Below are 17,916 nucleotides of genomic sequence, written 5' to 3' on the forward strand. Positions count from 1 at the left end.
TTAACTCTCCAGAGTCTACGCTTTTTTTCCCCTTTTTTAAATCATTGGTTGAACATCTTTATGGCTCTCTGAAGCATTTCTCAGATGGATAAAAGTTTCTTTGTTCTTTATTCTTTATTTCTTAAGTTGGTGTTAGTATTTCCAAACATAGATCATTTTCTTTTATATGCTGCAGTAGATACAGAATTCTGAAGTTAAGAAGCAAGATGCAGCAGAAAAAGTCTTTCCACAAGGGAAGTAAATACCTAGAGAGATTTGAAATGCCTTCCAAACCCAAATACCTAAAGTTGTATTCTTGTTCTATAGCATTTGAAAATATCTTTGTGTATCAAATATTAACTCCGCATCAAAATGATGTGTCTTACAGGTTTTGAATATAACTTGTTTGCAGTCCCATGCATAGCCTGATGACATGATTATTTGTTTCTTCATCAAATGTCATGCTATCTTTTGTACGGTGTTTTGAAGTGTGTATGTATAGATTCCCATAAAAGGTGTTACTGAAATTTTTTGGTTAAACTCTCAAAGTGTAATTTGCCCCATCAAGAAAAATATTTTGTTGAGGCATGGTAACTGTAATCCCCAAAGCAGGAGGATCACTTGAGCACAAGAGTTCAAGACCAGCCTGAGCAACCTAGTGAGACCCTGTCACGGCAAAAAAATTAGCCAGATGTGATTGGCACCCCCTGTGGTTCCATCTATTTGGGAGGCTAAGGTGGGAGAATCACTTGAGCCTGCCATGTTCACTCTACTGCACTCCAGCCTGGGCGACAGAACAAGACTCTGTCTCAAAAAAAAATTTTTTTAATTGCTAACTCTTCTCCACCAACATAAGGAACTTCATTGTTTCTGGCATGAATCAAAGCAGCATAGACTCTACTTTTTGTTGGTTTGATGCAGACAGATACAGAGTTCAGTGACCTTTGAATTAGTCATTGACTAATTTAGAAAATGATGGGGCCGGGCATAGTGACTCATGTAATCCCAGTACTTTGGGAGGCCAACGTAGGATTATCCCTTGAATTCAGGAGTTTGAGACCAGCCTAGGCCACATAGTGAGATCTTGTCTACACAAAAAAATATTTTTAAAATTGGCCAGGTATGGTGGTATGTGCCAGTAGTCTCAACTACTTGGGAGGCTAAGGCAGAAGTATCTCTTGACCCTCAGAGTTCAAGGCTGCAGTGAGCCATGATTTCACTGCTGCACTCCAGCCTGGGTGACAGAGCCAATACTCTATCTCAAAAAAAAAAAAAAGTAAGAAAGTGATGCCTTTGTTTCTCTTAAAATTTTTAGGAATTTCATTTTGTTGGGAATGGCTTTTTTTAAAAAAATGTGAACTTTGAGTCATTTGTTATATTAAATTTGAAAATTTAGGGATACCTTACGAGACAGTTGGAAACATTTGAGGTGTTCCCAAAACTGAAGACTACTAGACCACGTCTAATAGTCTAGCATGTTCATGTACATACTAAATATAATAAGAGTATTCAAAAGAAAAATACTAAATCCTGAGGGTATCTAAACTGAAGATTTTTTTTTATAGGAAAATGATGACAACTTCCTGGGGCAGGTGGAAATTAATAATTATAAAACTATGATTTAAGAGCTTGCTAGCCATCTGAACTAGTAAGAAAAAGGTTGAGAGTTAGGACTATAGAGAAATTGACACCTCCAGTTTTGTTCATGAAAATAATAAGATGAGCAGCAAGAGAAATACTCTCTCAGTTGCATCCTATGGAAGTCAGTAGGAAGCCAAGATAACAGAGAGTGTTTATAGACAATTATCCAGCCCAGCCAGATGCAGTGGCTTACACCTATAATCCCAAAACTTGGGGAGGCTGTGACGGGCGGGTTGCCTGAGCCCAGGAATTTGAGACCAGCTTAGCCAACATAATGAAACCTGGTCTCTACAAAGAAATACAAAAATTAGCTGGCATGGTGGTGCCTATAGTCCCAGCTGTTCTGGGAGAGGATTGCTTGAACCTTGAAGGTTGAAATTGCAGTGAGCTGGGATCACACCACTACCCTCCAGCCTACCCAGGTAGGCTGTCTCTAACAGTGAGACCCTGTCTCAGTCACTCATCAATCAATAAACAGACAATTATCTAAGGCCCTTAAGACTAGCAAGAAATCTACTCATTCTAGAATAAATTGTATTTACATGAAGTACCTGTTTCTGCTGAACTTTATGAGTAAACCCTCCAGATCTTGAACTGAGTTAGAATAGGTATTTGATTAGTTCCTTTGGCAAACAGCATAGAGGACACACAGCAACCGTATGCACTTAAGAGTTTCTTATTTTGGGCTGTTAGATAAGGTATCTCTATTTGAAGGCTACTGTGATAGAAAATTTCAAAAGCGACTTATTCATTCTCTGTCCTTATAGGTCAGACTAGCAGAAAAATCTTAGTATGTAAAGTACATAAATATATTATCCTATAATCTATTCCAAATTTATATTCAGTTTGCTCATTGAGTGAAAGATTTTCTTCATACATTAATAAGGAGTAGCCACTGTTTATGCCGACAGTAACCACTGTTTAGAACAGTGTCAGATTTAACAGTCTTTAATGTGTAGTTCTAAGATGTTCATTTTTGTGAGAAGTCAATAATATCTTTGATGTAATTTCAAACCAAAAAGCAGAAGGAAGAGTAACCAGTGAGTGAATGCTATGGATCCAATTGTTTGTACTGATAATGGCTGTATACAGTCTTACTTGTTATTTGTTATTTTCTCACTTTTCTATACTTATTAAAAGAAGAACATGGCTACATTTTATTTACAGGTAGCTTTTAAGTTTTACTGAACTCTTTGGCTGCTGGTAAGATCTTTGAGACTTCACAAATCAGTGTGTGTGTGTAACTCTTATGGTTTTTAATATGTGTGTGTATAACTCATATGATTTTTAAAGGATATATAGTTGAATTATTTAAATGATTTTAGAGTTTAAGGCCACTGTCAGGTGTTCAGCATTAGTAGAACCATTTTATTTATATATTTATATATATATATATTTTGGCTTTAATTTTTTTTTTTTTTTTTTTTTTTTGAGGCGGAGTTTCGCTCTTGTTACCCAGGCTGGAGTGCAATGGCGCGATCTCAGCTCACCGCAACCTCCGCCTCCTGGGTTCAGGCAATTCTCCTGCCTCAGCCTCCTGAGTAGCTGGGATTACAGGCACGCGCCACCATGCCCAGCTAATTTTTTGTATTAGCAGAGACGGGATTTCACCATGTTGACCAGGATGGTCTCGATCTCTTGACCTTGTGATCCACCCGCCTCGGCCTCCCAAAGTGCTGGGATTACAGGCTTGAGCCACCGTGCCCGGCGGCTTTAATTTTTACCTAATATGATTAAGGATTTTTTTTCAAGTATAAGAAAGAAGGATTAGATTAGAAAATTCACGTTTTTGTCACCAGGGCTGTTTGGGGCTCTAGATTTCTTTCTAAGTTAGGAAAGGCATTTACATCCAGAGTAATTTGCTTACACTAATACTCCCTTTGTAATGATTTTGTTTTGAAAAGTTATTTGTTGTACTTAATATTTTATTCAAGGACTGTAATGTATGCTCTATAGCTACATTTGTAGTTAAACTTCTAAGCGTTTTAAAAACATTGCTAGTCTCAGGGTGGTTTCTAATTTCTCTCTTATGTTTATATAAATTTAATAGATTTCAAACACATTTTAAAGTACTGACCATTCAAGGGTTTTGTCTTTTTATTATTTTTAATTGTTTACTACCTAATCCAATATCTGTAATGTGCCAACATTTTATCAGTTTTCAAAAATAATTTGGTTCTAGAAATTATGTTTTATGTAGAATGTGCTAGAACCAACTTATATCTTTGTTACAGCCTATATTTCCACTCTTCCTCAATGCATTAGATCAGGGTATATAGTAAATATATTTGATTTTGTGGGCCAGTTGTCTCTGGTGCAGCTCCTGAACTTTGCTCTTGTAGCACAAGAGCACCCACAAATGATACATAACACATGGGCATGGCTCTATTCCAGTAAAACTTCACTTAAGAAAATAGATGATGGGCCACATTTGACCCACAAACCAAAGTTACCCAAGCTGCACTAGATTTAAAGAAAACAAGTATATGTCTAAAGTATATACCTTCCTCATAAATGTAGTTCCAGTGAAAAACAGACCTAAAGAGTTAAAATTAAAGACTTCTTAGGCCTGTTCCTTGGTTTTATTAAGATCCATTATCAAGGTTTTTTTTGTTTGTTTCTTGTTTTTGAGATGGAATCTCACTCTTTTGCCCAGGCTAGAGTGCAGTGGCACAATCTTGACTTGTTGCAACCTCCACTTCCCGGTTTCAAGCTATTTTCCTGCCTTAGCCTCCCGAGTAGCTGTGATTACAGGCGTGTGCCTCCTTGCCCGGCTAATCTTTGTATTTTTAGTAGAGACGGGTTTCACTATGTTGGCCAGGGTGGTCTTGAACTTCTGACCTCAAGTGATCTGCCCACGTCGGCCTCCCAAAGTTCTGGGATTATAGGAGTGAACCACCACACCCGGCCTCATTACCTGTGTTCTTTAGTCCCTTTATCATTTTCTTAAGACTCTGGGTTTATTGTATTGACAGACACTTTCCAGGACCATTATTTGCCTTATTCTAAAATATTCCTAACTAGGATAATGGTAAAGCCTCAGTTTATAAAGTGGGTGCTACAGTGTTGTTACTTTTCTAGGGTTTAAGTGTCATATTAGTTAATAATATGCAGGACATCAAAAGCAGCCTGTGAATAGATATATTAACAGATGGTTTTATTTGAAACAATTAGATTTAAATTCCAATCGTTTGTATTTAGATAGTTTGACTCTGATATAAACAAGCCTAATAAAATTTTTAACTTAAACTTAGATATATTTGTTCCAATCACCATCTTTTTTCCTGGTCCAACTCTCTTATAGAACCTAAAGCTGGCGCAGGTGCCCAGCAGCTTGGGAGGCCAAGATGGGAGGAGCGCTTGAGCCCAGAAGTTCAAGACCAGCCTAGGCAACATAGCAAGACCCTGTCTCTACAAAAAAAAAAGACAAAGAAAAAAAATTAGCTGTGCATGGTGGTGTGTGCCTGTAGTACCAGCTACTCAATCAGGAGGCCAGGGTTGGGAGGATGACTTAAACCTCAGAGGTTCAAGTTGTAGTGAGCTGTGATCGCAGCTCTACACTCCATCCTGGGTGACAGAACGAGATCCTTTCTCCAAAAAAACAAACAAAAAAAAAAAACCAGAAGAACCTAAAGTTAAAGATAGTTGCTAGCAGCAGCTTGGGAATCGTTTCCAACCCAAGTATGACTGTGAAACAGATTCTTTTGAATCGTGTGACATGTTTCTGGTCTAAACATAAAACCTTCATACAAAAATTAAGAATATCTTCCATCCCTATAAAATTCATTTTTTCAATGTTAATCTCTATGAATTTAAGTAAATTTTATATGGTTCTTATATAGTTCCCTTTTTTGCTCTTAGGAGGCTAGTATTAGTAATAAACAGCCTGGGTGTGGTGGCTCACACTTGTAATCCCAGCACTTGGAAAGGCTGAGGTGGGTGGATTGCTTAAGGTCAGGAGTTCAAGACTGGCCTGACCAACATGGTGAAACTCCATCTCTACTAAAAATACGAAAATTAGCTGAGCCTGGTACAGCATGCCTGTAATCCCAGCTACTTGGGAGGCTGAGGCAGAAGAATCACTTGAACCTGGGAAGAGGAGGTTGCAGTAAGCCAAGATCAAGATTGCGCTATTGCACTCCAGTCTGGGCAATAAGATCGAAACTTCATGTCAGAAACAACCACCATGACAAAAATAGTAAGAACTAAGAAAACTAAAAGTTGTCTGACTTGAGCTTGTTAATTTTATAAACAGTCACACTCAACATTATTTAAAATCATGGTTTTCAGTATCTTTTCCACTATTACAAAAGATATTTTAAAATTTCAAAAATCAGTAACTTAAATGAGAATTAGAAAAATTATTTGCTACTAGTATGGGCTCCATCTAGTAGATTCCCAGTGAGGAGAATATGAATTCCTTCTGTCAAAATCAGTAAATATATACTAAGTCCTTATTGTGAATTAAAAACTGTTTTACACTTTAGGAATTTAAATGTGAATAAAATATGGACCCTGCCTTCAAGATTCTTATAGTCAAAAGATAACTTTGTCCTTTGGGGAAAAAAAAACTTTTTTTTTTTTTTTTTGAGACAGAGTCTCACTCTGATGCCCAGGCTGGAGTGCAGTGGTGTGATCTTGGCTCACTGCAGCCTCCACCTCCTGGGCTCAAATGATCCTCCCACCAAGGTAGCTGGAACTACAGGCAAGTGCCACCACAACCGGCTAATTTTTGTATTTTTTGTAAAGACAGGGTTTCGCCATGTTGCCCAGGCAGGTCTCAAATTCCTGGACTCAAGAGATCCACCCACCTTGGTCTCCCCAAGGGCTGGGATTACAGGCATGAGCCACTGTGCCCAGCCTGGAAAGAAAGAACTTAAAAAAAAAAATGTTTTTGAAACAGGGTTTCAGTCTGTGGCCCAGGCTGGAGTACAGTGGTGCCATCATAGCTCACTGTGGCCTCAAACTCCTGCACTCAAGCAGAGAGGCAATCCTCCCACCTCAGCCTCCTAAGTAACTGGGAATACACATGCTACTACACCCAGCTACATATTCTGTTTTTTTTATAGAGAAGAGGTTTTGCTATGTTGCCAGGGTTTGTCTCTTTCCTGGCCTCAAGTGATCCTCCCATCTCAGTCTCCCAAAATGCTGGGGTTACAGACATAAGTCACTGTGTCCAGCCCAAAATGTTTTTTGTTGCATAATTGTTGTTCTCCAGACATATGATGCAGTATTCAGGAAATGCTTTTTGAATTAAAGGGATAAAAATAAGGACTACAAGGCCATTATTTTGTGTATCTATAATAGGAAACATCACCATTAATGACTTCCTGCTCTAAGCTATACTTTTTAACTTCCTTCTCCTCTGATTGTTCAAACCTTCAGTGTGTTAACTGGCTTTCTTTGTATAAGGAACTGAATTATTTGTCCAATTTCTCCCATCAGTTACGCAGTTAATTCCTAGTTACCAAAATAGGAGTATTTTACCAAAAACAAAACAAAAAGCAGGAAAATTACAGGTAATTCAGCCATCAGCATTAATTCTACATTGTTTTAGGATGACCTAATATAAAAATACAGGGCCATGGTACTCACATGACAGAAAAGTATGGAAAACCACAATACAGGAAATCTTCTAAAGAAAATGGTTTCTTTGACATAAATGTGAAACAGAGATAGTCTTATATAATATTTCTCTTACTACAGTTGTCTTTAAGAATTTAGCCATTTGTCCTCACCTATGTTGCTATCATCTTTGTCTAAACCACCTTTATCTCTTTCTCTTTCTCTCTCTTTCTTTCTTTCATTTTTTTTTTTTTTTTTTTTTTGAGGCAGAGTCTCCTTCTGTCGCCAGGTACCAGGCTGGAGTGCAGTGGTGCGATCACAGCTCACTGCAATCTCCACCTCCCGGGTTCAAGCAATTCTCCTGCCTCAACCTACCGAGTAGCTGGGACTACAGGCGCACGCCACCGCACCCAGCTAATTTTTGTATTTTTGGTAGAGACGGAGTTTCACCATGTTGGCCAGTATGGTCTCGATCTCTTGAGCTCGTGATCTGTCCGCCTTGGCCTCCCAAAGTGCTGAGATTACAGGCATGAGCCACCACGTCTGGCTGTCTCTTAAATTATGGCAACAGCTTTCTTTACAACTGGTCTCCGGGTTTTATTTTTTCTTTTTCTTTTTTAATACAGGAAGATCCTTTTAAAATCTAAGTCAGATCATATACTCTTCTGCTTAAAATCCTCTAGTAGCTCCCCTTATTGTAAAATCAACATCTTTAAAAATGACTTACAAGATCCCTGCTACTGCTCAGACTTCGTCTTCATGCTGCTCTACCCCTCCCTCACTTCACTCTAGCTATACGGTCCTTTATACTGCTTCTCAAATCTGTCAAGCACACTCCTACCCCAGGGTGTTTGCGTTTACATCTTTCTCTTATGGAACGCACTTTCCCTAGTATCCAAATGGCTAGTTTCCTCTTTGATTGCATATCACTGTGTCGGTGAAGATCTTTTGGGACTGTCCTGTATAAAATGTCAGCATACCCTAGTATCTCCTCACTCTTTTCCTGATTTTTCTCTGTAGTGCTTCATACCATTTGATATGCCCTAATTTATTTATTCTTTATCTGTATTACCCAGGAACAACATGATAAAGCAGGAATTTTATTTATGTTGTTTATTGCACCTGCAGCACAGAGGTGCACAACAGATACTTAATAACTCTTTGTTGAATAAATGAACAAAGGCAAATGAATTGCAATACAGCCATACCTCTTCTTTCTGGACCATGCTCAGCTAACTCAGAGAAGGTATAAACTACATACTAGATAATCTGAGTTATCTTCAGGAGATAACTACATAGCTGTATGTTTTAACTCACTATGTTATAAAACATATAACATAGTTTGTAAATACTTTTTGGGGAGGAAAAGAGGAAGCTCCAGTTTTTCATAAGAAACGTAAAAGTCTTTCAGCAGCAAAGAACACTGTAGTTATTTCTTTTTACATGGAGAGTGTGCCCCTTGGTTAAATACATTAGAGCTAGGAAGTCATGCATTTGTGTTCCGATGTGAGGTCTTAGCATTAGAAGATAGTGTTCTTAAATTCATAGAATCTTTATTCCCATTTTAACAACAGTAACACAGTTTGAACCTTTTATATAAAAGAACAACCATTTCAGTCTGAAATTACCAATGTTATGCCAAGGAAGTGTCCTCAAGATCACGCACCTATAAAGTTACTCTAGTGTCGCCACCCATTTGTCACCCTTTACTCTCTTACTTTATCCTGTGCACTTTCCAACCTACATATTCATTACAGCCACATTTGTTTATAATAATAGTCTTGTTTACTGCTCTACTAAATTCTCCAGCCAAAAGGAGCAAAAAACCAAGTCATAGATGGGCACTGCATCTTTATTACAGAATAGTGCAGGAGCCACACCCCACTTACTTAAGATGAGCTCCCATATTGACTCCTTAACTCTGTGTTGCTTGCTAAAATTATAACAAAGCTATCTCTGGAGAGGAATTGTGTATTATTTGAAGGGCGTAGCCACAAACGTTTTATTTTCCAGATGATGCTGTATTAAACCTAAAATATCTGACTTGTAGCACATTATTGAGAAACCAAAATTGTTTTTGAGTAAATTAAACAATGACAAAGTTAGGTGAGAGTTTTTACCTATTGGTAAGATGTCACTGCATTTCTTTATTTTGTTTTACCATTTTGTTCTAGGTACTACATATCTTTTAAGAAAGATAGTAGGGCTGGGAGCAGGGAGCAGTGGCTCATGCTTCTAATCCCAGCAGTTTGGGAGGCTGTAGTGGGAGGATTCCTTGAGCCCAGGAGTTCAAGACCAGGCTGGGCAACAAAGTGAGACCTTGTGTCAATTATACTTAAAAAATCAAATAGAAAGATGATAGTTTTAAATGAACATATTACTAGGCAATGGAGTTACATATCTAGCCTCTTAGATAATTCATTTCCTGGCATAAATGTTATTCGAGTACAAAGCATTTGGACTCCTGTCTTAGAATTGAGAAGTTGTAATTATGTTTTTAGATTCCTTTCTTGGTTCAGCCTTTCATTTCATGTGAGGTTTTAGATATTTAATTATGCCTCTTGCAGATATGATCATAAAAATACAGTATAAGGCTGGGCATGGTGGCTCACGCCTGTAATCCCTACACTTTGGGAGGCCAAGGCTGGCAGATCGCTTGAGGCCAGGAGTTCAAAGACCAACGTGGCCAACATGGCAAAACCCTATCTCTAATAAAAATACAAAACCTAGCCAGGTATGGTCGCGCACACCTGTAATTCCATCTACTCTGGAGGCTTAGGCACAAGAATTGCTTGAGCCCGGGAGATGGAGGTTGCAATGAGCCAAGATTGCACCTGTGCATTCCAGGCTGGGCAACAAAGCAAGACTTTGCCATAAAAAAAAGAAAGAGAAATAGGTGTGGACACCAGGCATCATCTATGCCAGTGGGTCACAACTTGAATCTTGAATCTTGAATACAAGAAGATCCAAAATATGGCAGAAACACCTAACAAATTCTGTGAATTCTGTAGTTTACTGAAATAAAATGGCAACCTAACATCAGATTTCTTTCACTGGAATTATTTCAACTCAGCATGGCAATGCTTCATTGACTTTTTAATCTGAAGTTCCTGAACTACAGTTAGATGACTTTGAGTTTTCTTTTTTGTTTTTGTTCATTTTTTTTTGTTGTTGTTTTTCTAGAGACAGGTTCTTTCTCTGTCACCCTCACTAGAGTACAGTGGCACAATCATAGCTCACTGCAGGCATGAACTTCTGGGCTGAAGTAATCCTCCCACCTCAGTCTCCCAAGTAGCTGGGATTACTTACAGGCACACACGACCACACCCAGCGAATTTTCAAACTTTTTGTAGAGATAGAGTCTTGCCATGTTGCCCAGGCTCGTCTCAAACTCCTGGGTTCAAGGGATCTGCCCACTTCAGCCTCCCAGAGTGGTAGGTACAGGCATGAGTCACCATACCTAGCCTTGATTTTTCTTTTTAAGAGAGAAAAATAGTCATCATAATGGAATTTTAAAAAAGAGTCTGGGAGACAAAAATCTTTCAAAATAGGAATTCAGAGTTTTGAAGTGGAATACATAATAAAATGTTTTATTAGTGGTGAAATGGCTAGAAAGTCTTTGGCCTAGTTTAATGCCTGAATTTTACAGAAATGGAAAATTAGGCTCGGGAAGAGCCAACGACCTACCCTAAGCTCTCATGCCTCTTGAGAGGCAGAGCTAAAACCTGGATCCCTGTCTCCTGACTCCCAGTTTAGTGCTCTTTTGCATTACAAAATATAACTCCACAGTGTTCTGGGACCTGAGTAGCCCATCTTATATTACATAGAATATTAATGAATGATAGGGAGAATACTTCTGCCTTACTGGATACACATGTACTACAGCTAAATAGAACAAGTAGCTTAACAAGTTTCTTCCAAGTCTTGTATCTATCTGTTTAGGAACACTTGTCATTGTTAGGAATAGTGAAGCATACCAAATACTGGTCAAACAGTGCTTGTTTTCCTTTGTTCTTTGTGGAAAATGTACTGACACCATCTCCCATCTTTTTCCCTGATGATTTTATTCTTCTTAGATGTGTTTTCAAAGTGAAGTAGTATTTGGCTTTTGTTGAGAATGGTCACCAGAATTTAGTAATAAGAAACCATGCTTAAAAGATAGGTCTTTTCATAAATTCAAGATCTATATGATGTCTTCTAGTGAATACAGCAAAAATTAGCTTTGCTTTTGTTCTTTATCACAAATGTGAAGTAGGATGTTTTGACAGACTCAATATTTAAGTATTTAGAGGTAGGAAGTTTTAACATTTTGCTACCACTAGCAAGAATTTTCCTGAAACAGAACTATAGATTAGGGACCAAAAATGACTTAGCGTGTAAGTTATTTACAGCTTTGGATTACAGATTCTTGAAATGGTTCTGGGCTAAGATGCAGATGTTACTTCTGATCTTCTTAAAAATAAATTTAAAATAGAATAGACTATCTTGGTACTGGTCATAAATTGAAAGGATCTGGCGTTTTCCAGCTCAGAAGAAAAAACAAATGCACAGGCCAAAAGAAAAAACAAAAAAACTGTGGCACTTCCTTCAAGGGACAGATAATCTGACCCAAGACATCATGTTCACAAAAATTATTTACCTTCACAGATGAGTTTAAATCATAACTTTGTTTGCCTACAGTTTTGTTTCGTTGTTAGATTGCCTAACAAGTCAATAGCGCAAAGTCTGTGTCAGTCTTGAAAGCTCTTCAGAGGTGCTGGTTTATTGAGGAATTTAAAAACCTGGGGGTCATCCTCATGTTTTTTTTAATGTGTGCATACACACACCATTAGGCAGTCCTGTGATTATAGAGCCATCTGCAGGAAAATTACCAAGTTGCAACATAGTTAATGATTCTCTTACTGTGTTATTTCAAGTGGTAAATGAGAAGTGACAAACTGCAATTCACATGGGGAAGGACAGGGGAAAGAAAGGGATAGCCAAGAGATGCAGGGGCAGGGGGACCCCCTCCCTTTAATTTTTCAAAGAAAACTGCTTTGTCATCATGAGTTTGTGATCAAAAGAAACATGCAATTTGCTTCAGATTTTGCATATTCTCAGTAATTACATAGTTCTGTCTCATTTGAAGGGTTATCTAATGATTGCCTTTTAGAAGCTTTGTATGTTCTGTCAGTTCTGTTGTTGATGTCGGAGGGATACTATTTATTCACCTCAGAAAAAGATTTATTTGCTTTCTCCTCCAGGAGGTACGGCTGTTTTTACTTATCTTCATTATAGTCATATGGTCGTCAAAAGGAAATTAATTGTTCTTTTGCCTTAAAAATGCAGTTTACAGAGGTTCTTGTTTCCATCGGCTATATAGATAGGTGTTTTCTATTTTGTTGATCATTAAGCATTTCTAAAACTCAATTTAGACATGAGATATTTGTAAAGAAACAGTAAGACATCTGATATTCTATATCTGAGACAGATGCTATTTTATGAATTTTGGTGTATGTCTTTATACTGTGTTGAGAAATGTATGTTTATGTGTGTTGATATCAAATAAATTGTTTACCAGTGCTCAAGCTAATCTTTAATGTCCACTGGTTATTGGTTTGGTTAAGATTTTGGTAATCACAATTAAGGCTTAATTGGAACAGTTTTTTCATGGAGTGTCGTCACTTGAGTAAAGATCACAAAATCAAGTCTTTGATTTTTAAGATTTTCATACAGTGGAAAGATAGTAATTAGAAGCCTTTTTACGGAGAGACTGGGTATCAGCAAAATGGGAGTGATTGTTGAATTAGAAAGTGCACTATTGATTTTAGATCAATAACACTATTAACTTTAGATAATATGCATTGAATGCTAGTGGATTGATTTGAAAAGGATGCATTATTTCACTGGAGTTTTATATTCTTGATTTCTTTCTTGCAGAAGTAAATTTTCTAAAATGTGAGGATATTAGAAAAACAACTTTCTGAACATTTAGGAATGACTTTACTTACAAAGTAGTATATAGTAGAAGAAGAGTCTGCAATATAATGTTCAGATATAAAACTTGGAATTGAATCTGACTTAATTAGCAAGGCTAACTGAAATACTGCACATTTAAGAGACAGCATTCATTCACACGTCATCTCTTTACAAGATAAATAAGGGAGAAGAGGCATTGGGGAAGGTTCCTTGGCTTTGAATTTGTCCAGTTATAGATTTTCTCACTTATTATCCTCTTAAGTCTATCCTCACCCCTACCTCTCTTGCAGCCAATAATTTATTATTTACTGAGTTCATCCTTTAGGAAAGTATAGAGTTCATTTGTGGAGTTATTCATGTGTCAGCTTTTAAGTTTGGCTTCGTTTATTACTCTGAAAGTCTGTTTTCCAAGATTTGATTCACTTAGAAATAATGTTGAAACTTTTCATAAGGAATCTTATGAGTGGGTTTTAGGTTTACTTTTCCAGCCAGATCTTCTGGCTTTTGGGACAGTGGAATGTTGCCTGTTTGTTTTAGAAGAATATACAGTAAAATTAACCACTAACTGGTCTGTGTTAACTAACTCCAGATACATAATTCACTTCAAATAAAAATTTTCTTTTGAAAACTATTTGGAATTTAATGTAACCTTTTGAAACATTCTTGCTTAAGGATCATTTAAAAATAGCTATAACTGTTATAGTGATCCAAATATCAGGATAAAAATTAGCTAATAAAATAAATACAAATGGCTCTCCAAGGAAGATCTATTTCCCAATCAACAGAAAAGTAAGATGGAAGAGGGAAATTTTGCATGGAAGCCTGGAATTTAAACTGAAGTTTCCAAAGAGCTCTTACTTGGTAGACTTTTTGAAAACATCTTTTCCTAAATCGTCAGTAAAGAAGTAACTTGCTTAGGCAAAGCACATTATGGCTTTTTTTTTTTTTTTTTTTTTTTTTTTTGCCTAGTTTGGGTCTGTTCTTAATGATTACTGGAATAGCAACAAACATAACATCCTGATAACATTTGGGAGGAAAAGGAGTATTTGAAAATTGGTGAAATGCAATAACCTTTAAACCAGGAATCATCAGTTTGCTAATAAAATATGTATGACTCCAAGATATGTATTATTTCAGGGTCCTCTGGCATTTTCATTAATCATTTTGCCAGTGTGTATAATAATTCCTATTTTGCTGTAAAACTTGGTGATTTTTTATATTGTTGAACTAGGTGACATGAATATTGAGTCAGATCACATAATCTTAGAATTACACGTAAGTGATTATGTAGAATTGTAGGTGGAAACAATTCAGGATAAAAAGTACATGACAGTTCAAAACTCCTGTGCAGACTGCACGCCTGTCTGAAATCAGATTTAAAAATTGGCCCTGTCTCCAGCTGACTCATTTTGTCATACTGAGTCACAGGATTAACCCTTGACATGTTCCTTTAAAAAAAAAAAAAAAAAAAAAAAAGATTAAACAACTGCATTGACCAAAGCAGCACTTGATCCATCTATATGCATTTTTTTCCTGTAATATGATTCTCCTTAGGAAAAGAAATTGTGCTACAGCTGTTGCATAGATTAAATTAATTTTAAAAAATTTGGGGAGCAGAGAAAAAAGATTTTACTATAGAAGGTAATTTATAATTGCAATCAAGCAAATGACCATCTACATCAAACAGTTGTAATTTTTGGGGGGTAAGGCATACTTCAAGAAAAATACTATACTGGAGTGACAAACTTGAAAGACTTTTCCATGGTATTCAAGTAGCATATGGAGGCATTTTATTTAGATTACCACCAGTTTTCTTAATGATTTACTGTTTTTGAAGAATGAGTTTTTAATATCATATACTTACAGATACAGGCATGGGTTTTTTTTTTTTTAATGTTTTTATATCTACCATTAATTTAGGCAGTAGTGTATACCAAGTGACTATGATATATATTGGCAGGGGAGGTATTACCTACACATGTACAAGTTTTATATTTGTGTTTTTGAGAGGAATAATGAAAAGTAGAAGCAAAAGCTTTTAATTAGTTACTCACCTCTCTTTAGAAATTATGTTTCATATTCAGGTTTCATGTTTAACAGTAAATCTTACCTAGGTGTTTAATAAGCTTATTTTATTAGGTTGGTGCAAAAGTAATGGCTTTTTTTGTTTTTGTTTTCATTAAAGAAGCTTGATTATACTGTTTGGCTTTTACACTGAATTTCTTTGATATCTGAATGTATGTTTATTCTCTTTAGATTATCATATAATTGCCTCTAAAATAAAAACTCGTGTTAAAATATTAAAGTTTTCATCGTGCTCTAATAACCAAGGTTGTTTAGTTGGGTTTACACTATGCTGTTTGTTTTATCAGGCAGCATAGCACCCTCTGTTTTTTGCCAGGCATCAAAGAAATGGGCTTAACTGTCACAGGTGGATGTTATTTAACCAATATAAAAAATTTTTCTCAGATTGGAGCAATGATTATAAAAACGTTGAGGCTCTTCTTTCTGTTCCTCCTCAATTTCTATTGAAAAGTAAGTTTTATTATTAATGATTAATAAAGGAAATTTTTTTATTCGATTTTGTTTGATTTTCCTTTTTTTCTGTTTTGAGAATAGTTGATCTGTCAGTAGAGAAAGACTGTGTATAAAAGACTAAAATTTACTTGAATGGTTTTAAGGCATGCTATTGTTAATTGTAAATCAAAGCTTTATACACAGTTCTCCAAGGATTGAAATGGGTCTTTGTGGTCTCTCAGGAGGGAGGAAGTTACAGACCACTCTGCAGACTGGCGTTTTAAGAGTCTGCTATACAGCGATGTTCTTTTGCAGCTGCTGCTTAGCCTTTTCTGTATCTGGAGAATGTGGGGAGGTTTCATTGTTGTTCCAGTACTATCAGCTTTTAAAACATTGTGAAGTTAGTTGGTCTTATTGTCTGATTTAGTTTTAGTACTATAATTTGATCAGTATGTTAATAAAAATGGGGTTTAGGGGGGAAAGGGGGGTCCTTTATAGTATATTCCTAGAATATTTCATAGAGGTTTTCTGCTTCATGAAAGGTACCTTTAAAAAAAGTGGCATGCCCCCTTTTGCAGCTTGTGAGCTCTGCTCTGATTAATACAATCCCTTTAGAACCTACAAGTCACAGAGAGAAGAGATAGTACAGAGAGGTTTTGATGAAGGGAAATGATACAAAAAGGGAAAGTTGCTATTCTGTTTTTCCAGGTTATAATTACAGAAAAGAACGATGGGAAAACATGTAAATAGCAAAATGTGTCTGCGTGAGAGACACGTGTTTTTGTAGACAGCTTTTAAAACCTTTTGACTTCAAAGTATGAGTTAGAAATATCTGTAAGACATTTATTCCCACACTGATTATTTTTCCTTCCTGAGAAATGTGAGCATTTACATAAAAATATGAATATACGAAGTATTAAGAACAATAGTAAACTTGGAGCAAAGACTTCTAGGAAACTACTTTATTCTTTCATACTTTATATGAAGAAAAAGAAACTTTTATGGATTTTTTTTTAAGAACAGTTCTGTTGTAAGACATTATAAACTTGTAATTGGTGTATGAGGAAATCAAGGAGCTTTATAACTGAAAATCTGTATTATTAAATGTTTCCATTTTAAAAACAGGTAATTTATTTTCAAGATAATCTGTCTGATTTTTGGACTAAACTTTTTAATAAAATGTGTTCCTTTCAATTTTCCTTGATATAATTGTTGTAACTTAAAGTATGTTTTGTTCTAGTTAGTTAAGAGGTACTTACACGATGGTCTCCTTTCTCCAGGAAGTGATTTTTTATACAAGGCTTAACTGTCTAGATCCTTCTTATTACACATGATTCAGTGTTTCCAATTCCTGATTACTTGATCATGTGTTTATCAAAGTTGAAACAACTTTAGACCATGCCAGATGGTAACACTGGAGGTGTAACAAGCTAGGTTTCTCTGCCACAAGTGCTCTAATTTAGCTAAAACTAAAAACAGATTAGCCGAAAATCTGTCATTGCCTTCCTTTGTGTGTGTATACATGTATATATATGACAAAACTAAAATTCCTTGGGTTATTTTTATTCAGGACATTTCTCTTTATTTAGCACTTACAAATGACTTGTATTTTTTTAATACCTCAGATTTTGTCTTATTGGTTGGTATCCTCCACCAGTGCAAGGACTTGATGGAAATTGAAAGAGGTTACTTACAGCATAAAACCTCCCTCTGTGCTCTGTGAGTTGGTTCAGCCCTATTTTGCATAAGTTCCTTTTGAGTAGATCCATGTGTGGATGCATAGTACTGAAGACTTACTCTCTTTGCCTGTGTGGATGTATGTCTTGGAGAGAAGCTGTGTGCATTAGCTACAAATAGTAACATTTTCAAAATCAACATGTATTGTGCTTATCCTGTCCCTGGAATGGGCAGCAGTTCTTTGATGTATTACTACAATGGGAAAACGGTAAGCCTTTTTCTTTGTTCATACAACTTCTAACTGACTTGTTTAATGGAAAGCTGTGTGGATTAATTGCTTTTTACTGACACCTGTGAAGTTTTGTCTTTTCCATTTCTGTAATGTATTAGATTGTAGATTTCTTTTGTTTTCCTTTTTTTTTTTTGAGACAGAGTGTTGCTCTGTCGCTCAGGATGGAGTGCAGTGGCACGATCTTGGCTCAGTGCAACCTCTGCCTTGCGGATTCGAGTGATTCTCCTGCCTCAGCCTCCCTAGTAGCTGGGGTTACAGGCACCTGGCACAACGCCCGCCTAATTTTT

General features: G+C 36.5%; 1 protein-coding gene across 11 annotated transcripts in view; it reads left to right on the forward strand.

Annotated features, from left to right (window-relative positions):
* Positions 1 to 17,916, forward strand: part of TCF12 (transcription factor 12) — a 418,189-nt gene that overhangs the window by 332,011 nt on the left and 68,262 nt on the right. Inside the window, exon 1 of one of the 11 annotated variants that reach the window (XM_021666222.2) lies at positions 12,367 to 12,431. The exons of 7 other annotated variants lie outside the window; for them this stretch is intronic. Coding sequence is in view for 3 of the 4 variants with exons in the window: in XM_012443003.2 (XP_012298426.1) it covers positions 17,537 to 17,605 (69 nt within the window). In the remaining variant the exon portion in view is untranslated. Of the gene's footprint in view, positions 1 to 12,366; positions 12,432 to 17,410; positions 17,606 to 17,916 lie in introns of those variants that run through there. 3 more of the 11 variants (XM_012443003.2, XM_012443000.2, XM_012443001.2) reach the window with 3 other exon arrangements.

Source organism: Aotus nancymaae, unplaced genomic scaffold (assembly GCF_030222135.1).
Source record: "Aotus nancymaae isolate 86718 unplaced genomic scaffold, 86718_ANA_hifiasm-v0.15.2.pri h1tg000041l, whole genome shotgun sequence".
NCBI lineage: Eukaryota > Metazoa > Chordata > Mammalia > Primates > Aotidae > Aotus > Aotus nancymaae.